This window comes from Pelodiscus sinensis, chromosome 1 (genome assembly GCF_052426305.1).
Source record: "Pelodiscus sinensis isolate ZL-2025 chromosome 1, ASM5242630v1, whole genome shotgun sequence".
Classification (NCBI taxonomy): domain Eukaryota; kingdom Metazoa; phylum Chordata; order Testudines; family Trionychidae; genus Pelodiscus; species Pelodiscus sinensis.
This window is the reverse complement of record NC_143052.1, coordinates 109,863,076-109,883,859: the sequence shown is the minus strand read 5'-3', so window position 1 is coordinate 109,883,859 and position 20,784 is coordinate 109,863,076. Positions and strand designations below refer to the sequence as shown.

The 20,784-nt window shown below is 42.1% G+C and overlaps 1 protein-coding gene across 18 annotated transcripts in view; it reads right to left on the bottom strand.

The window, feature by feature from the left end:
- WNK1 (WNK lysine deficient protein kinase 1) overlaps positions 1–16,941 on the bottom strand; it is a 163,955-nt gene extending 147,014 nt beyond the window's left edge. For 8 of the 18 annotated variants that reach the window (XM_075940982.2, XM_075940987.2, XM_075940991.2 and 5 more), the window contains exon 1: positions 15,344–16,940. In XM_075940982.2, coding sequence (XP_075797097.2) covers positions 15,344–16,108 — 765 coding nt within the window. In that variant the 5' untranslated portion in view covers positions 16,109–16,940. Of the gene's footprint in view, positions 1–15,343 lie in introns of all 18 variants that reach the window. The other 10 variants (XM_075941035.2, XM_075941040.2, XM_089775620.1 and 7 more) reach the window with 3 other exon arrangements.
- Between the last annotated feature and the right edge of the window lie 3,843 nt (positions 16,942–20,784).

The following is a 20,784-nucleotide window of genomic DNA, read 5'->3' as shown; positions in this document are numbered from 1 at the left end:
AGAAATTGCACAGTCAGCAAAACTAGTTTTAAATTCAGGTATCTGAACAGGAGACCTTATTTCCATTTTACGCTTTGGACAAAAAGGAGCTTCAACTGTTATGACTCTCCAAGCATAAGACTGCCAGGTTCGAAAGATGCAATTTGATTGTTTCCCTTGTTTTAAATACAAAACATTGGTTAAGATAGGACAAATGTCCAATTTCAAGAAAGTGCTATCACATGCATTAAAGCTTCTAAAAAGTAAGTAATAATGCCAGTCCAACAGAGTGCAGCAAGAGAACCAGTTCTCTTCCTCCCGTCCCCACCCCAAACTCAGTATTTTAAATATTGTCTGAAGCCCAGCAAAAGTGCACATATCCGCTTCATATCCACAGATGCAGACATTCACAGACTATTATTGAAGATAATAGATGGGATAAACATACAACCACACAGGACTCTTTACCAGGACCCTTCACCTGGCCCACAGCGTCCAGTTCAGCCATTCTTGAGAGTGCAGCACACTCAGTGTTAGCAGCCAGCAGGTCAGAGTCAGGGAGGTCCAGCATACACTCCCCAAGCCACTTCATACCCAGCAGCTCAGAAGCCTCTGGCAACACCATCCCTGGCGTGGCCAGGAAGTATTGGCTGTGCTTCCAGTCATAGACCACCAGCTTCTAGGAAACAGAGCCCACCCTTAGCTAAAGACATTGGAAGGAGGGGTGCACAGCACTCCATCCCTTCACCCCACTGTGAGGTAACACACACTGCTGCTGCCACCATGTGCTGTTGCTCACAAGCCCCCAAGAGCATCACACAATACAACACTTCTTCCCCTGTCACTCCTTCTGTGCCACCACTTCTCAAGAACCCACTCCTACTCTCAGTTCCCTCTCTGCACCTATTGCTAGCCTTTGAGAGACTGCTTTGTTGCTCCAGATATAGGTAAAAGGTAACTAGTGATCACAGGTCAAATTGCAGGTCAATCTTGGCAGATGTGGATATAGCTCCACATTACTTAGTTCTGGGAGAATTCTGCATCACTGCTTAGGCACAGAAGGCATGGCCCATTGAGCATCCCCGCAGAAAAATGACTGACTAGGAAGCAAAGGGAAACCACAGAAGCAATCATACGCCCCCCTCCCTAGAAGTCAAGCAGACGGGTTTGCGTACGCTAGAGCAGTGTTTCTCAACCAGTGGTACGAGAACCCTTGGGGTAGGTGAGAGAAGTCTGGGGGATACATCAACACCTGAAATTCGGAAAAAAATGGATTTTTGTTTTAAGTTTTACAGTGCTTTATTATTTTTGTACTTTTTACACCCACAAATTTCGTTGCCCACCACATTACAATTAAGTTGTTTAAACAAATGTGTTTCAATAATAGGAAACAATTTATGCATCTGAAAACTGTAGGTACTGGGGGTACTTTTTTTTTTTCAAGGAGATACTTTATAAAAAAAAGGTTGAGAAACACTCTGCTAGAGTAGGATTTTAAGAGTGTTTCTGAAGAGATAGACATGGGTGGGAACCCAGGATCAGCTGGAGTCACCAGCTGATCCCGGGCCGCTTTGCGCTGCTCCTTGGAAACACAGGGGCAGCGCCACATAAATGACCCCAGGCGCTGCTCCGTTGAAATGCAGTAGTGGCATTTCAAAAGGGCAGCACTGTGGAAACACCTGCAATTAATGCGTTAATTGTGCTCTGCGTTAATCGCAGGCATTAACATGCGTTAATTGATAGCCTTAATTTAGATTAATCAACTAATTGAATAGTTGATGCAATTTTCATCAATGATTTGATTAGTCAATAAAGGTACCTCCGCCTTTGTACATTTCAAAGAGCCCTGTCAGCTCTTGCTACACTTCAAAGGCAGAAGCGCCACCAGTCCCCCACAGTGCTGCTGCCCCCCTCATGGAAATAGTGCTGGGGGAACCAGCTTTTAAGCCAGCTCCCCTAGGCACTGGCTCCTGCTCCCCCACCTCCTTTGTTGCCTCGCTCTGATAGAGGAAGAAAGGGTGGAGGGGAAGCGACAAGTCAAATCGACTATCAGAGAAGCATATGCTTATCCGATAATCAACTAGTTGCTTACATCCCTATCCCTTGGCACTTTGAACTTTAGTAATCTAGCAGAGGTACCAAGAAAGCAGATAGCTTCTCCCACCCTCCCCACTTAAACAGGAGTTGATTTACTCAAATACAGTTGAAAGCATCTTAACTTTATAAGTGCTCTGAGACTAGTCTAGCACTTGTATACTAGAAATTGAAAAATACAAATCACAGGCCAGCATAGTATTGCCCATATCCAACGCACAGTCTATATACAGCAAGGTCACCAGACAGTCATGTAAAGATTTTACAATCAAAGACACTTGGAAAATGTTTCCAAAAATCAGCAAACTGAAAACTTAATAGATAAAGTCATTGTTCATATGAAATCCCCCCCCATCCCCACCCCATCCAAGACAATATGAAAGTGACTCAGGGCTTGTCTACACCGTTTTTTTCCCCAACCCACCCTCGTGAGGTTAAAGTTCTAGTGCTTACTCAAGTGCTGAGTGCTCACTGGCACACTGAACCCTGCTGGAAAGCATGACCAATTTTATTATAAGATTCCTCCTGCAGTATCAATTTTGATGTCAACAGTGTTTAATGCTTCAGGCAGCAATTGATGTTTTAAGCACCAAGTTGCATAGAGCAACACAGAGCCAGTCCGCCAAACGAGAGACCACCACCACCCCAGAGTCCTTTCTACTCTGGGAATCAACAATGGAAAACACTAGTGTACAGCTGAGCCACTTATGCACAGAAGTTTTCATGTAGAGAAGTTCTAGAATGCATTTGCTCTCCAGAGCCAGACTTTTCATCACTCCCACTGTAGGTAATAGTGTTCTAGAAGTCTGTCTCTCCAGTACACAAGCCTGAGATGATATGGAGAGCCCCCTTTCTGGGCATCATCAGTGAAATCCAATAGAGAAGAACCAATACAACCATTACCTGAGCTGATGCACAGATGCTAGAATAATTCTAGAATGTTACAACCTGACCTCTTTAGCCACTCCACTCCAAATTTTGTCTGAATTTACTTTCATAGCCTTAGATTATCCTGAGTTCATCCATAAAACAGTGAGGATTTTCTGTCAGAGGTTGCTCCCTTGCCTTTTGTAGATCTGAACAGCAAAATCTCATAGTAAAATCTCAATTGGCCTGTCACTCACATCAATATGAAAGAAGTGCAAGAGTCCACTTAAGTTTTCAGATGCAAATCTTAAAGGCCAAGTCATTTTCAGATTAGCAACTGAATCAATAAGCATGTTTGTGGTTTTTTCACTAAAAATGGAGGTGCAAAGAGGAAACGATCTCACTCTGTGCTCAGCTACTTTAAGTTTTGCTGTTAAGCTTCCAGCACACTACCTGCTTCTGGTAAATCTGACAGCTAACTAAACCAGTGAATTGTATGTTATTTTCTAAATGTGACCAGTATTAAGTTTCCTCCAAATATCACTATACACTACAGCACTCCACTAACCAATATCACAAGTGCAATGTTGAAGTGAAAAATATTGCAGGAAGCTCAATATGGGAGATTTCTAACACATTTTCCCAGTTTTCTCCATCAGTATTTCTGATGGAGTTAATCTAAAGAGACACACAAGCAAGTCTGCATGGACTTAATCTAAAGAGACACATGCAGGAAGTCTCAGTTGAGTTGCTCCTGTAGCTCAAGTTAGAAATTTCTCATGGTACTGCCCCTGCTTAAGAGCACCTGGTGCTAAGTGAGTCCAAGGTAGCTGTAAACAGTTAACAAAATAGAGCTAATAATTTCAGCAGAGTACCTAAAGGATTTCAATAAAGTAATGCTTTTCACATATGCATAACTTTTGGTTATGTTTGTTTAGAAAAAGAAATTGCTGTTATCACAAGGAAAGTAGACGGCATCTTCAAGTTATATTGTAAGCAGTTGACCAAGATGAGGGAGAACTAAAAATAGTTGTATGAAGAAATATATCAAAGCTTTACGTAAAATATTGTTAAAGCTCATATGGAGAATGAAGAAACTGACATTCTGTAACATTTAACCAAATCCTAGCAACAACACAGAAGCTGCTATTAAACAGATGTAGGTTACATAAGCATGTGCAGATGTTTAAATCCTTTAGATAATCGCCTGGATTTTATCTTTTAAACAGCCATATTTATAGGTTCTAGTTTGTGTCAATCATCTTAACAAGGACAGAATCTATGTTTTCAGATTGTTCAAGATAAATTTTGGGTGTCCAAGAAACTCACCAGAAAGAGTCAAGTTAGATCAGCCAGCAAAAGAGGCAAGCACAGGTAACACTGACACTAATTTAGTAGACATTTGAGTGGCTAAGCAAACCTGTCTGGTCAGACTAGCTGCATCAACTATAATAGACTACATACAGTCTTCTGTAGACACACCATGCGTGTCTCAGCACAACTATTCTAACTCATGTCAAAGCACTCCTAGACAAAGGGTCCTATCCCTCTACTGCTGAACGGAGGCTCATTACACGCTAGGGGAACATTTCAGTCATTCACTGGGTGGGCTTGGGAGAGGAAAAAAAGGCAGACAACTGACAATGGAAAAAACATCTGACTGGAAGGGAAAGAAGCAGACTAACTCACACTCTACCCTCAGCCACTGATGTAACAAAAGTAGAAATCAGTATAGCCATTTAGATCAAGAGAAGGTGAAGAGTCAAACAGAACCTTGTGGTGTATCAGTGGCATAAGAGGCCCTACTCTCCCGTCAGTCAATGGAAGTTACCCTGCAGTGAGAGAACAGGCACTCAATTTGATAGTTATCAAAAATTTCACAGTATGAAGACTGTTCACTGATATATTTGAAATAAGTCTGCCGGTTCTAGAACTACTGCAGTTTTTTTACAGTTTCCACATCATAAATCAGTATAGATAAAAATGTTGTTGGCTGTCTCAGGTATGCCAAGAATTGAAGAGGCTTGATGAACCTTCCTTCCATCCTTACCATTAAGGCTAAAATGAGGTGCAACAAGCTTGTACTGCTGCTGCCTAGAGGCTACAGCTATCTGTGAATCACTAAATGGCTCTAATATCCCAAGTTCAGGCATTTTAAAAGGCACTAAACAAGCATCAGCGGGCACCACATCTCCTTCTGCACTGAAAAGTATTACTAGCTTTTTCCCCATAATTCCTTCCTCCCAGCACAAGCCTGCTAAAACACCAGGTTCTCTGATGTGTCACTCAGCAGTACATGGTCATTTTAATAAAAGAGATGGACTTCAAAATAAGGACAAGTTCTGCAGCTTGCTAAATGTTCACTTTTCAGGTAAACTCAGAAACATCAATGCAAGTTTCAGTTCAGACTTGTAATTTTAAGTTACAGACCAAACTTACCAATTAAAGTCAGGTCTGAGCTGTCTTACCACCACCCCAATGTTCCAGACCTTTTTTCCCTAATGAAAAATCCTTGATCACTTTTTTAAAAAACCCAACAACATTTTAACAGCATTTTCCAATAAATCTTGAAAATAATGCAGTCTGGAGTAAGCTATAGATCTTTAGCAGAATGTTTAACACCATATCCATTGTGAATGAAGAATGCTGTGAATGTGCACCTTTACTTGAACCCCTAAAAGTATCTGCCTTCACAAGTCGGAGCAAGATACCTTAGAGTACCTTAAAACCACTTGGTTAGGCAATAGGTTAACGGTTAGGTCAGATGACAATATACAAGGTCCACTAAAGAAGGTTGATGGTGATGACCCCATTTTAATTGTCCTGGTAATCTTCCTCTTCCCTCTCAATCATCCCTGGTCAGTATATTAATGATTTATTCAAGGAAAGATGGATCTAGACACTCTGTGGCAATTTGATTGTGAAGCAGCTCTTCTCATGCTGGAACAGTATAACCTATAGCATCTAATAGGGTCACACTATTACGCCATAGAGATAAGACTGGTTCAGACAAGGAGTCTCAGAAATTTTTCCTATCAGAAGAGACAGCATGGAGTCTTTTGGAAGGGAAAGGCCACAAGGTGGGCCCAACTCCATCTCAGAGGGCACTCAGAATGACTATGGGCACTTAACACTAAACCCTAGGTAAAAGCTTTGGGGGCAAGATTTCCAGAGAAAGATCCCAACACCACTCTAAGGAAGGGTGAAAAGGCGAATAAGTGGAGTCAAAAAGATGGCACATGTTTCATTAGGCTTGAAGTACTTTTAGCATTAGATATATAGAATAGTACCACTCTGCACAGGTGCTATGAAAGGTAAACTAGTAACTTATATAGACCCCAGAACGAACATCTGCACCTGTCAGTGCAAGACCTGTGAACAGGACCTTCTGGCAGAGGGTCATTCCCGCCCAAGAAGGACAAGGCTCCAAGTCAAATGTTGCTCACCAAGTGCCGCAAGAAAATGTTTCAAAAAGCTGTATCTGGCCCATCAGCTTCTCTTGGAAGAGGACCAAAGCAGTCGTTCCCAACTTCTGGTGTGTGGACCAGCCATGGCACACTGCTAGGCTACAGCCAGGCTGGCTGCTCCAGGACCGAGGCTTGGGTCTACCCCAAGTGCATGGCAGGCGGATGCCAAGCTGGAGCCAGCTGTTCATGGCAGCTTTGGGGTCTCCCAGCCCCAAGCCATCACACAGCAGCCGGCTGCTTCAGCTCTGGCAGCCACTTGAGCTACTGGATGCCTGCGTTCTCTGCGAGAAGGGGAGAGGAGTGCGGGCTAGTGATTAGAGCAGGGAGGATGCCTGGGTTCTACCCCAGTCTGGGCGGAGTCCCGCTGCCTGCCAGCCCTCAGCATGTGGGGTAGCCCTGGGAAGGTAGAACCCAGCGCCGAGTAGGGGGTGGGTGTGTGTGATCACCCTGGCCTGCAGAGAGAGAGAGAGAGAGAGAGAGCAAGCGAGCACACACATGAAGCTCAATTTTACCAGTTATGATGTAAACTTCAAAGAAATATCCAAAAAGGTGCAGCAGCAGAAGTCCCATTAAATCAAGTGTGTGAGTACAATGTTTAATTTATGCTATTATTCATCAATAGTATTATGTTGTATATTTTCAGTCATGCAAATTGTGTTAATGGCACAAGAATTTTTTTTAGTATTGTAGATAGCTGCAAACTCTGATCTTAATGATTTCATGCAAAAGAAATGTTACCAGTCCACCACAAGTTTGCAAATGGATTTGCTCGTTTGTGGTATAAAAAGGGTTTGGAACCACTGGACCAAAGTGTCAAGCACCTATTGTGGATGTGATTTTCTTCAGTGAAATATGCAACTAGTATGGCCACATATAACAGACAGAAAGTCACTGTACACAGATGAAGTACTTCAACCCAAAGTCATAGTCTGGTCTACACCGCAAAGTTAGCTCAGGTTAAGGCCACGAACATTTTCATTCTGTGTTACAAAGTATCAGAGAGGTAGCTGTGTTAGTCTGAATCTGCAAAAGCGACAAGGAGTCCTGTGGCACCTTATAGACTAGCAGATGTATTGGAGCATAAGCTTTCGTGGGCAAAGACCCACTTCGTCAGACGCATACACGAAAGCTTATGCGCCAATGAATCTGTTAGACTATAAGGTGCCACAGGATTCCTCGTCGCTGTGTGATGTAGTTAAGCCTAACTAATTCCCAGTACAGACTCCGTTGTCAATGACAGAATTCAACTGTGCCACTGTAGCATATCTACTATAGATTTACACTTATCCACCATCTTGAGTCAAGACAGCTGCCTTTGTGCTAAGCAGCATGTCAACAACTTAACAAGGAAGAAACTCCTAGTAAAATACTTCTTTTAAAAATAAAGCTAAGCCCAACTATAACCGTGATAAATGCTTATGATTTTACCACAAATCTTCTAACATTTTGGTTTTCTAAAAGCTCCTATTATTGGAGTCAGTAGGTGCTTGAAAAACATCAAAGTGCTGGAAGAAGGCAGATTTGCATCTGTCTGCTTTCTATTGCCACCATTTAACAAGAGTTAATTTCCATGTTGCAGAATTCTGCCATACCCACCTCTACTGATAAAGCATTTCTTCCCTTAAAGAAGTCAACGTTTACTAATATCTCATGTCCAACCAGTCATAAAATAAACCATAGCAACTTCCGAAAGCCATATCCAAGAGAAGACAAATCTTACAATTAGATCTTTGCTTGCAGCTACAGTACCCAAGTAAGTTTGTGCTTTAGCGTACTTGTCCCTGTCACATCCACCTTTGTAAAAGGAGTGGAAATCTGATGTCCTTCTATATTTCTGACTTCTTCACTTTTTCAGGATCTCTTTGCCAAATTCTTACAGCACAAAACACTCAAGAATAAAGCATCTCAAGATGTAGTCCAGAGCCAAATCAATGTATTTTCACATCCACAGAGAACTGAAATCTCTAGGTACCCCTAGCTTATCTGTCAGACCACCTGGACAAATATATCCAACTGCTAGTGTTTACTTTTTCCATCAGTTGAACAACTGTCAATTTTAAAAAGTGCTTAGACCACGGAGTTTTGGAAATTTAATGGAAATTAAAATGTGTCACAAAATCCAAGCTTCAAGCATCAACTGTTACAGGTCATCTTTCCTGTTTCCAGCTCTCCAGACTGTTAGAGACGAAGGAGCAAAAAGCTGCATTAGAGTTAAAGTAATTGCACCAAATCAAGAAGTAGAAAAAAGGTGACAATTTTGTTTGTCCTTTTCAGGTAGGATATACTTGCATGATCATGTGGCATTCATAAGTGCCACACACAGTTATATGCATTCAAGTTTATAAAAAGGCAATATTTAATCATTTGTGGGTATAGTTCTTCCATTCTAAAGTTCTTTAGCATTTTTCTGTAGTTAACTGGGCATCTATCTCAAGTTAGACATTATTGCCAAAGAAACCATCTAGTACTGTGGTTCTATTACTATGATGGTGAACATCACTTCTTTAGTATCTATTCTGTTAAAACTACACAAACACTACTTAGGGACTAGGGATATTAATGGTTAACAAGTGAGTCTTACCAGTTATGGTTAACCCCTCTGCCCACAATGAGCAGGAGACTGTTCTAACCTGGGGGGAGGGTGGGTCACAGCAGGCGGAGTGTGGTGGGCCGAGTACATCATGGGCAGGGTGCTCCAGATCTGCCAGAGCAACCTTCCCACCCCACTGAACCGGTTAACTAATTAAATGAGATTTACATCTTTAGTAGGGACCGTATCATAGGACAGACAAGCTAGTTGTAGTATTTAAAGTCCTTGAAAGCTCAATGGCAAAAAAGTCAGTATGAAACATTAATTAGCGTTAAAGCAAAATCCTTCTAGTTGATTACTCTGAACACTGAGTATTCAAGCACCTGAATGGGCAGCCACCCAAGAGTATCAATGATTTTGCCAACCTTGCCTATCTCATCAGTAACATGGGAGCCTTGAAAAAGCATTGCAAAAGTATACTGAATAATGAGGAACCTCATTAAGAGCATCTTCTGGAAACTAACTACCATGCCAACAAGGGAAATGAAATTAAGTACATAATTCTTTGGTGGTCAGTATTCTGAAACATGAGACTGAAACATGGCCCCTCACCATCCGGTGAAATTAAGTTGGACAGCATTCAAATAAAATCATCTCTAAGTAATCAAAAGCCTCAAGTGAGACACACATAAATTGAATGAAAAGATCTATTTTGTAACTAAACAGTTTCTACTTTTTCAAATGGCCTCCCAGCACACACTCAGATGGTATGGTCATCTGCCTACCAACTTCTCTCCAACAACCATCTTCCAGGGTGTCTTCCATCTTTTTATTGAATCACAGTAGACAACCTAAAACCCCTTCCTTGCTGGCATCTATCCAATAGTCCACCAGATTTGGCTCAGGACAAAACATCATGGAGGCTTATAATGCATTCAGTGGACCTAAGCAACCACATGAGAACCAGCCAACTAGTTTAAATATACTGGCACATTAAAGCCAGGAAACTACGTTTTATATTCTATTTGTATATATATTTATAGACTTCACCTTTGTGTTAAGAGAGTCTGAGATACATTAAAAATACTTGAAAAGTAGATGGTCAAAATTATTTAAGAATGAAACCTACCTCACACCCAGACAACTTCTCATATGCTATTTAAATAGGGTACATTTTACCTTTAAATAGGTGTTTTCTTATTTACATTATTCTTTACAGCCCAATTATTTTAGTGGCATGTGTGTACAGAAAAAACCCCCACACATTTTGCACATCATTGATTCCCAGAGTAAAATTCAAGAGCTGCAAACTATCATTCTCCTACCTCCAAGCAATTGAATGTAAAGTGTCATCAGTTGAATGGACAGCAATGCAGTTATGTTTGTATTTAACTGCTTTACCATCACTGCTAGGAAAGCAAAGACACCTATCACTTGAGGCCATTAGTCCTTGAAACTAAATATAGTGGAACTGGAATTTATAGTTCTACAACATAGACCAATACATCAGAGCTGATCTACCACTGAGAATTACAGATAGCAAGAAATTTAGATGAATTTAATAATGTTCAGTTTGTTTAAATGAGTAAAAGCTATTACAACACACAACCAGTTACTACCAGAATTGATATCTTGCATCACACTATGATAAGATTCAGTGTCCTGTTTGGGCAAGGGCTGAGAAATCTGTCCATGTGAACAATGGATGACTTAGCACAGTACCCTGATTAATTCTTCAAAGATGCCAAATGTAGGAATGGCAAAGGTGGTATGTATCAGCAAAGCTTCATGAACCTATGGCTGGCTATAGGGTTGCAAAGGGGCAAATGCTGTATTACAACAGATGGAGTAGAAGCACTGCTCCAGCTAATTTCATTTCACTAGGACCTTGGAAGTGTTTCCACAACCAACTTAATTTTCTCAGCAAAATTACATGGCTCCAGTATCATGCTTTCCCCATTCAAAGGAAGACCCTTTCCAACGGCACAGTAATTCTTCAAATTCCTCATACATATCAGAAAAGAATGGATAAATTATTTTACCAATTCAGGCCTAACATCTGCCACACTTTCATGTTTAAAAGATACATAGTATTAGTGTTCTCTGAGTGATAAATTCCCAAAGCAATCCAACATCACTCAGGAGATTCTCAGTATAACCTAGTTATTCTACACATCCCACTCAAAACTGACTCACTCAGAGGAAAGGAGGGACTTACCTGGAAGTTCACAGATCACACCTACATCTTAACTTACATTAATAATCAACTACAACTGTGACTTCCTCCAACCTATTAAAATTAATCCTCCAACAGGTGGAAGTTTAATATAACAAGAAAAAGGCAATGATACTTAAACCCAAAGAGGCTGTTCAAAAATGAAAAACAATTCTTAACTATCAGATTAACCAGCCTTGTTAAAAGTTAAACATCACTATTCTCCAGTTTGAATTACTGTCATTCTAGTCACAAGAAGACAGTCAGCTGCTTTTGCACTTACCATCATATCATAACGCCTATGAGTGTGTTGATGCTCACCTGTTTCTAGATGCAATTATGACAACAAGAGATGCATTGGCTATGTGGGTTGAAGTGCAAGGAAATCACAATAAGTGAGAACCAAAGCATTTGAATCTAAACCAAAATATCCTACAAGGCTGTTTACTGCTTTTCCACTGAATCATTACCACAATTCCCAAGTCTTCCGTATCAGATTTTCTTCCCTCCCTGCATCAGGAAAGATACACCAAGAATTTCACCCAGGTTTCTTATCTGGCAGCAGGGAGAACTGTCATTAAGCTACACCTGCAGCCTTTGAAGAACCAAAAATAAATTCACTTTTGCTAGTATCAGCCCAACAAATACAAGAGGCGCTAGTGTGCAAACATCTAGGCTTCTGAAAGACATGGTGTGAGATTTTCAAAAATAAGTCATTTTTCAAAAGGGATTTAAGTGCCTATGTTCCTTTTGAAAAAGGAGACACTCCTGAAAATTTTACCTTGGAACATTGTATCAGGTTCCTAGTTTAGAATCAAAGACAGCTGTGTCATCCAGTTAGAAACCTCACAGTTTAACAGACATTCTACTGCCAGGTCCATTCTAGGCTTACCTGCGTAATATGCTAAATCCTTGAAAGTCCTGCTACAGTGCTGTATAATTTGAACAGGTCATCATGAAAAATATTTAATTTTAACAAACAGTAAATAGATTAGCATTTTAGCCCTTCCCAATCAAATATATTTCCTGAAAATTATGGGTTAAATATATGTCCCAAAAACTGTAAGTTAAATACATACTGAAGTTTTGGCAGGCTTCCATGTACTGCATTTTCAGGGCACCCCCTGCTTCAACTGCCTTGCAAGTAAAAACTGTGATGTTTTATCTCTGTCATCTTTTCAAGTTGCATGATACCATGTATGTATCAAGCTTTACTTACATCAGGTTAGGCTGTTGTATCATTCAAATGAGCTATGGCCACAGACACTGTTTCCTGGCTTCACACTATGCTTAAGTGAATTCTTATTAAGTTCAGTTGTGACTTATTCTGGATACAAAAAAATCCTCAACTAAATGAATATACTATACTCATCACCTCTATGTTCAGAATATGCTTTCAACTCCCCAATTCCACAGCAGTGCTAGTGTTTGAGCTCTAGGAATAAACTGAACATTTTGGACAGGTCAAGAAAGATTTTTTTTTTAATTTCCTCTCCTACCTTACCAACTTAAACTATAGACAAGAGATAGCTATTGTATTTTCAAACGATACTTAAAAACACCAAAATGATTAAATGTTTAAGCATAAATTGGTCACAACAAAGTCATGACAGCCTTAAAATAATCAGAGCTCATTTGTGTTCACCCAAGAAATTAATCCAAGGGTGGCATGGAATTCTTTAATTCCTAGCTAAAACACTTCTTACATCAGTAATCATCCTTATAAAGTGTCAGTTCATCTGTACAGTTGAGTCTGAGTGAAGTGAGCGGACCAAAAAAACTTCAATGTAAGTGAAAGAACAGCAATGACATTGTGGTGTAATTACTGCTGAAGTAAAAGTGCATCACTAAAGACCACTGGCTACAGAGTCCCTCTCCAGCCAAAACAACTGAAAGCACTGAGCAATCAATACACATGGCCCAAAAAATATCCTATCATCATGCATCATAGGGTTTAAATCGTGTAGTTACTAGTTCATTTCTACTAACTGTGGGACAGTTCTATTCATGCCATGGGCCTTTGTCACTCACTACGTGGAATCACCACACTGTTGGCACTCACCTGCAAATTTTGAAATAATGATAATGTAATCTACAACCCATTCCTCAATGCCAGTTTGGTTTAGCTGGAAGACTATCACTCCTTTTTATAACAACTGTCTTGCCTCTGTTTTACACTGTGTTTCCATATCATTATGGTAAGTTACTGATAAGGGAATGTTAAACTCCAAAATCCTGGTAGGTCCGTTATATCAAGAGTCTTATTTGTAAATAAAAATTATGTGATATTTCAATTGGCTAATTTGTTCTTGTAGTAACCGAAAACCATGTTAGTATGTTCCATCTGCCAGGATATATGCTGAAGTCAGAAATTATCATAACCAAGTTGACAATCATTTCAGGTCAATAAACAGCATCTGAATAGTAAGGTAAATCTAAGATAACTTCAAGAGCCTTTTAAACTGAAAATAAAATTAGGATTTCAAATCAAAGTTACATCAGATTGCATACAGAAAAGCAAGTAATGAACTAGAACTGTGCACTGAAATTTTAAGTGGTGCCTAGCATTTACTGGGGATCACTATTAAAAAATTGTACTCTTGAGTACCATCCAAGGATTTGTTTAAAAAATAAAATAAAAAAGCTTAGAAAGGTATTACCAACATGCCCGTGTGGTACCTGATTATGCATAGCTACCCAGGCAATTGGCAGGTGATGTAATTTGCTTTCAGAATGCATGCTACCAAAGCAAGATAATGGTGGTCTCAGTCATTTTTCAGTTTGACTGAGACAGTAATTAAGGTGCTCTGTGCAGGAGGAAAACTTATGGCACATGAGATACTGCAGCCAGTCAGGAGAGAGCACTGAGACCAAGCATTTGATCCCGCAGAAGCTATAGGGAAGATTACTCTCCATTGTTTTGTTTCTTCTGTCCCCTCCAATTCTTCAAGAGCTGATGCTTTCCATCCCTTATTTCAAGTATCTCTAACTGGCAGGCCAAGCTCTTCCCTCCCCCTTAGCCTTGTGGCACAGCAACCTGCCTCTCGTTCAGTTATACATGCTCCAACTCGCAATGGAGCTGAAGCTGCTGCTGCCATCCTAAGACCGGGGTTCAGCACAGCCTTAGTTCTGTCCAAGTGAAGAGCTGGCAGGTACAGCAATTTCTCTGTACCAGTTAAACAAGACCGAAAAGGTTCAGTTTCACCCTTTGCAACTCTATGAAAGGAGAACATTGACCTCCTAAAGTATCAACAGGCAGCCATAGGACTTGTACTGAACTGCAAGCAAGTCATAGTACTCCAACAACTGAAGTTTAATTTTACATTTGCTTACCTGTGTTATGTGCACTTAGTGAACAGATTTCTTGAGTATTTCCTGTAAGGGTGTGTCTAGACTACTGGATTTTTCAAAAAAAGTGGCCTTTTTTCAAAAAAAACTTCCCCTGAATCTAGACTGCTACCACGTTCTTTCGAAAGTAAATCAAAAGAACGCAGCAGTTTTTCTGACTGCAGAAAACCTCGTTTTACAAGCAAGAACACCTTTTTTCAAAAGTGCCCTTTCGAAAAAAGGCACTAATGTAATGCAAACTCTGCGTTTTCAAAAGAGAGCATTCAGACTGCCTGGGTGCTCTCTTTTGAAAAAGCAGCTTGCTTTTTCAAAAGTACTGGTTGTAGTCTAGACACTCTCTCTCGAAAGAGGTTTGCAGTCTAGTCATAGCCTAAGATAACATTAGCCATACATGCAAGTGTTTCATATACCTTGTGCACTTTTCTTAAATTAAATGAAGATACCAATCTTTTGAAAAATTGTCATTGCTAGAGATAGACCTGAACTAGATTTCAGCAAGTATCAATTTTAAAGCTTTAACCCCTTTGTCCTGACTCCTTCAGGTAAAGGATTTTATGCAACTCTCCCAATTACCTTGAGAAGCCATGAAGCCTAAGTGTTCCAGCAAATGGAATGTGGTTACTGTTTCTGACTATTCAGCACTGGGACATGATCATAAGGGAGGGGAGGGAAGCAGCCTAGCTCATGGGATATGCTCCCGCCATGCAGGGAATGGCTGGGTGACACCTAGGGAAAAACTCTCTCAGTCCTGGAGACAGCTGATCTGTCATTGAGGATTCTGCCCTTCTCTTAAGACTGGCAGCAGGAGGATAACACTGAACAGGGAATTTGCACCTATTTTACCTGTAGTTCACACCAGGCCACTTCCACCGTAGTCTCGGTGTCCAGTCCCTTGTATACAGTTTTGAAGGAGCCTCTTCCAATCTCGATATCAAATTTGAGGAAACGGCCGTCAAGGGAAAAGCCCACAGCCTTTGTCTCTAGCTCCTCGATATCCTCCTGCTGTTGGTTCTTCCCCTCCAAAAGCTCCCGACTGGCGGAGACCGCACTGCCTGCCGTGCTGGTAGGAGGTAGCGGGGTGGTTTCCTCTGCCTCTCCTTTGGGCAGTAACGTGGCGGTGTCCTCTACTGCAGGAGGCTCCTGAATTAATTGCACCTCAGGGGAAAGCGACAGAGACGGCTGCTGGAACAGTAGCAGGGGGTCCTGAGTGACGGAGATGCAGGGAGCCTCGCTAGAAGGGTCAGGCGGGGAGCCTAGCAGCGAGGTGATACTCTCGGGAGTGGCAACTGCCGGGGGTGCTGCGGGCTGCAAGCTAGGCAGCTCTAGTGCTGTAGCATTGGAGTCACAGATCACGCTACGGCGGAAAAAGCGGTGCTCAGTGGCTGCAACCCCACGACTGTCCTTGTCCATGGTGTGGCGGCGGCGCCGGTATTCTTCGCTCCGGCCCCCGCCTGCCACCCCGCCGCCTGCTCCTCCGGCCCCCGATCCATCTTGGTCAGTGACCGCCCCTAGCTTCTCCCCCACGGAACTGTCCGAGCTAGAGCCGTTCTTGGGCGGAGGTGGCGGGGGAGCCAGGAAACGAGGAGTCTCTGCGGCGCTCCCCGACATGGTGCTGCGGGGACCGAGGTAGCGCTGCTGGGAGGATGCGGCGTGTCACTGAGCGGGGAGCGCGTCCGGCTGCTGCTGCAACAGGGGAGGGTCCCAAGGGCTCCTCACAGCGGGGCTTGGCGACGGCGGCTGAGCCAGCGGCGGGGTGGGCTCCTGCTTAGCGTCCGCATCCATCCTGCAGCGGGGCGCCGGGCAGCGGGGCCGACATGGAGCGACAGCAGCGGGGCCAGGACACGCACTCCGGGAGAGAAGGCGAGAGGAGCCTGAGGCAGGTGCCGGGCGGGACAAGCCGCAGCCCCCCGAGCTGCCCGGACCGGGACAGCTCAGCTGCGAGCCAAAGCGACGGGCCCCCCGCGCTGGGGGGAGGGGAGCGAGGCAGGCCCAGGCCGGGAAGCGGTTGCGCCAGGGGCGCAGGCCCCGCTCTCCCCTGCCGCTAGAGGGGAGGGCAGGCCCGGCACGCCCCGCCGGGGGGAAGAGACGCGCAGCCCGGTCACTCGGAGCTGGGCGAGCCCCCGCCTCACACGGCGCCCATGGCGACCTCGGTCTCCTCCCGGTAGGAAATAACCGCTCGCCGCGGCGGGGCCGGCCCCCTCGCTGCCTGCCGGCGCCTCACCGGGAGCCGGAAACTCCCCTCGCGGCTCTCTCACCGGGGCCGCCCGCGAAGCCGCCTCCTCCGCAAGGCGCCGGCCGAGGGAGCCCGGCTGTCTCCCTGGCGAGGGGGAACGGCGGCCGCTGCGCGCAGCCCGGCTAATTCTTCGCGCTAAATGGCGACTAGAGCCCGAAACCGACAGACATAGACAGCCTCTCCGGACCACGCCCCCTTCCTCCGCCCGCTTCTGCGCCTGCGCCGCGGCCCCGCGCTCCTTGGGAATGGTAGTTTTTTCATCCTTCCTCTGAGGGAGCTGAAACGCGGGTAACCTACAACTCCCATCGCCCACTGCGCCGACGCATGGTGTCACGGGAGTTGTAGTTTCCTTCTTACGGGCTACTTCCAGCTCGAGCCTGGCTTTTCCTCACACAATACTGTGCTGTGCTACTGGGGCAGGGCAGGAAAAAGGGGGGAGGGAATCATTACATATGGATTAATTCTCGGAGAAGAAAGGACTCTCTCATCATACTCTGTCGTTTCAGGGCTACAATGCAATATAAATGATATGCTTTAATAGAGTAAATACTAGAGTTTTCAAGCCAGACCCCAAAATCTCAGTGTTCTTTTTCAAAATCTAAAAGCAATGAAAGTATCTCCATGATTTGTTTTGATTATGAAAAGGAAAATTTATAAACAAAAATTAAAATTAGATTTTTTTTTCTAATCAAAAAGGATTCAGGGCTAGGTCTTCCTCTACTAGTGTGAGGACTGGCGTAGCAATGCAGAACAGGCCCATCAATGTTCCCAATCTGAAGCAGTTTCTGCAACCCACACGCCACAGCGAGCAACTAGAGCTGGAGAAAGAAAATGAATATAAACAAAAGTGAAACTGGAAAATGAATATAAACAAATGTGAAACTGACCATTGTATTTTCATTTGTACTGCTGAGCTCATTGGACGAGATCAACAAATAGTATAAACAGTGAAGGGTATGACAGATTTTTAAATCAGCTTTCAAAATGATCTGTAGCATGTAACCATACAAGTAATATATATGTTTTAAATATATGATTTTTAATCTGATGATGGGCTCAATTCTGCAAGCTGAGGTCTCTGATACCAGTCCAACAAAGCACTGAGGGATATGCTTAATTTCAACTATAAGGGCAATTAACCATTAAACATCATTTGCTGGATTGGGACCAAAGTATTAAGCACTGTACAAAATCCATGCATGAGTCTCTTAAAGGTGGTGTTTCAAATTCCCCTTCTACAATGAACAATGCTTGCTGCGTGTATTATCAGGTATTTAACTTCGTGTTTTAACAAAGCCAGCAGTGTCCCATTTTGCTTTCACAAACCATAGGCACATATAATTGTGGAAGCTATATATAACACCCACATTTATTTATTTATTTATTTAGTGGCCAAGGTTTATCATTTGGACTTGTGTCCACATCTAAGTGATCTAAACCACAAGAGCAAATAACTGCTGTGCAAAAATGTGCCCTGATTATTTGGCTGATCCTAAAATGCCAGCATTCTCAAATCTGACCCTGCTACCGTTTGAGACACAACCCAAGTTATTATCAATTAAATGGGGAGAATATATAAGTCAGAATAACAAGAGAAACCAACACGAACAGTCACATAAATCAGAAACTTCTGGTAAGAGATACAGGTCATAGCTACTCATGTGGTTTATTTATAAAGTATCCTCTTTTGTATTAATGCACCAAGACCAAATTTTTTTTCTTCTCCAAAAGAGCAGTATATGAAAGAGAAAGGGACTACTTTCATCAGTAAAGTAAGGCGGGTTTGGATCCATCTTTTATGAAACTACATTTTTTAAATTACTGCAATAGAAATATTTTTGGAGATTTTTCTTTTTAAACTATGTATTTTATATTGTATAAATTAACACATAATACAAATATTTCAAATACATCATCAAAATAGATTTAAACCAGCCAATATTAGGAAACTGTGCATTACATCTCCCTCAGAGAGGTCCCGAGTCAGTTTCTGTGCCTACACAGAACACTAATGACTTTCAGGTTATCCGTAACACAGAACTTGGGGGATTTTCTCACATACATACAGTCAAAGTCTTTATATATGTTGATTGTAATACAGAACTACTAATGGAGAACCCAATATTTTCACTATATTCATATCTTATTAGTAAAAATAATACAAATGCAGAAATGAAATTCAACTAATTGCAGATAGCCCATGTAAAGTCCTACTTGTATCACTAGATCCTTATGGGTAGTGGGTAAAGATTTGACCATAGTTCACATCTAGATTACAAGCAGTTATTTCGACATAAGGTCAAAATAATGTTGAGCTGGAAGATTTCTTACTCAGACTCCTGTAGCCCTCATTTTACGTGGAGTAAGAGCACTCTTTCTCCAATTTCCCTTTCTCAGACTTCCTGCTGTTTAGACAGCATCAAAAGCCAAAATAAGCTATTCCAAATGAAGCTACACAATTGATATAGCTCAAGTTGTGTTGCTTATTTCAGCTTTATCCCTGCTGTATAGATCTACCCTGAGTGACATGTGGAGACATGCCCCTTGCTATATAAGTGTACTCAGTGCTTTCCCTCTTGCACACAACCATCCAGCAGTGCCCACACTAACCCTGGCCCACAAACATTTCCTCTGAGGCTGCAAGCTCTGCCTACTGCCAGGAAATCAGAGGACAGGATGTGACAGCAAAAGGATCAGGGCGGAGCCACAGGCCGTGTCTATAAATCTATCCATGTAATCCTGAGGCTAAAGAAATAGCCATTCCATGGTTTGGAAGGGGGAGAACCTAACAAAATTCCCCAGCCTACAACTTACTCCGGTTACTCTGTCTGAGTGTATGGCTGAGTATAGGATTTGGCATTAAATGTTTTACAGTGCTATATATATATAGATAGGGCCTGTTACCACCCAAATGGGCTTCTAATATCCAGCCAGTTCCACTTTGCTCAGAGATGACAGCAGAAGGGAGGTTTAGTAGAGAACCTTTGCTCCTTTCCTTTCCGGGATTCTTGTGGCATGTCATTAGTCCTCTGGAAGATAATGTAGCTTCAGGGATGACCAAAGTAGCACCTGATTACTTATGGCTCCAGTGGTTACTCTCCAGTAATTCAGTCTTTTCTGATCATGAATCCTACCAACTCGCTGCAACAGGGGAAGCAGCACAGAGACATTATGGTATTTTTATGCCATATAGAGATTCCACCTCTACAGCACTGGGAGAATTGCTTGGTGGCCAAATTTACAGTCCCTTTGCCCAGATAAGGCCAATGTAATGGGCTCATCGCATGACAATTAATCTGACCATTGTAGCCAGTTATAAAACCCTCCCTTGTCTTCAAGATGTACTGTACAATCAGGTCCCTGTCGGCAATACATCAATTCCAAAGGGACACTATCAGCTTGAAATATAGCTGATTAAAACAATTCAGTTAAAAATACTTTCAAGTATTTCAGCTCTCATTGAGCTCCTCTGCCAATTTTGTGGTTTTACAATCAGTTTTCTTTGTTTTTAATAAGTGTTTTTCTCTTCTTTTGCTGTGGGAAAGACCCACACAAACAACAGAAGACCCTGACTACCTGTAGATACTATATACAAAGGAAAGGCTGCCACTAACTTCACCGGGCTTTTGATTAGCCCAAAAATGTTGTATCATACATAAAGTAAAAACATATATATATATATATATATATATATATATATATATAAAAATCTCTTCCAATTATAGTGCTCTTGTTGCTACTTGTAACAATAATAGATCAAAATAATTCCAACATGTGTGATTTTAAAGTTGACTTGGACTCTTAAACCAGAAGCTGTTGCTCTCTTTTGTTTCATTTTGTGTAGTGGAGATTTCATTTGGTTTTGGCATTCCTGACTTGCCCATGTGACACAGTACTAACGTGAAAATTTGTTATATTTTTCCCACTTATGCAGTACCTTACACAGTAAAACTGGCAATACAACAACTTCATTGTTTATGGCTTTGCTGTATAATTTTAAAAGTTTGTAAAGAAAAGTGCTCTCTTCTATCTCAAAGTTTGACCACTTATT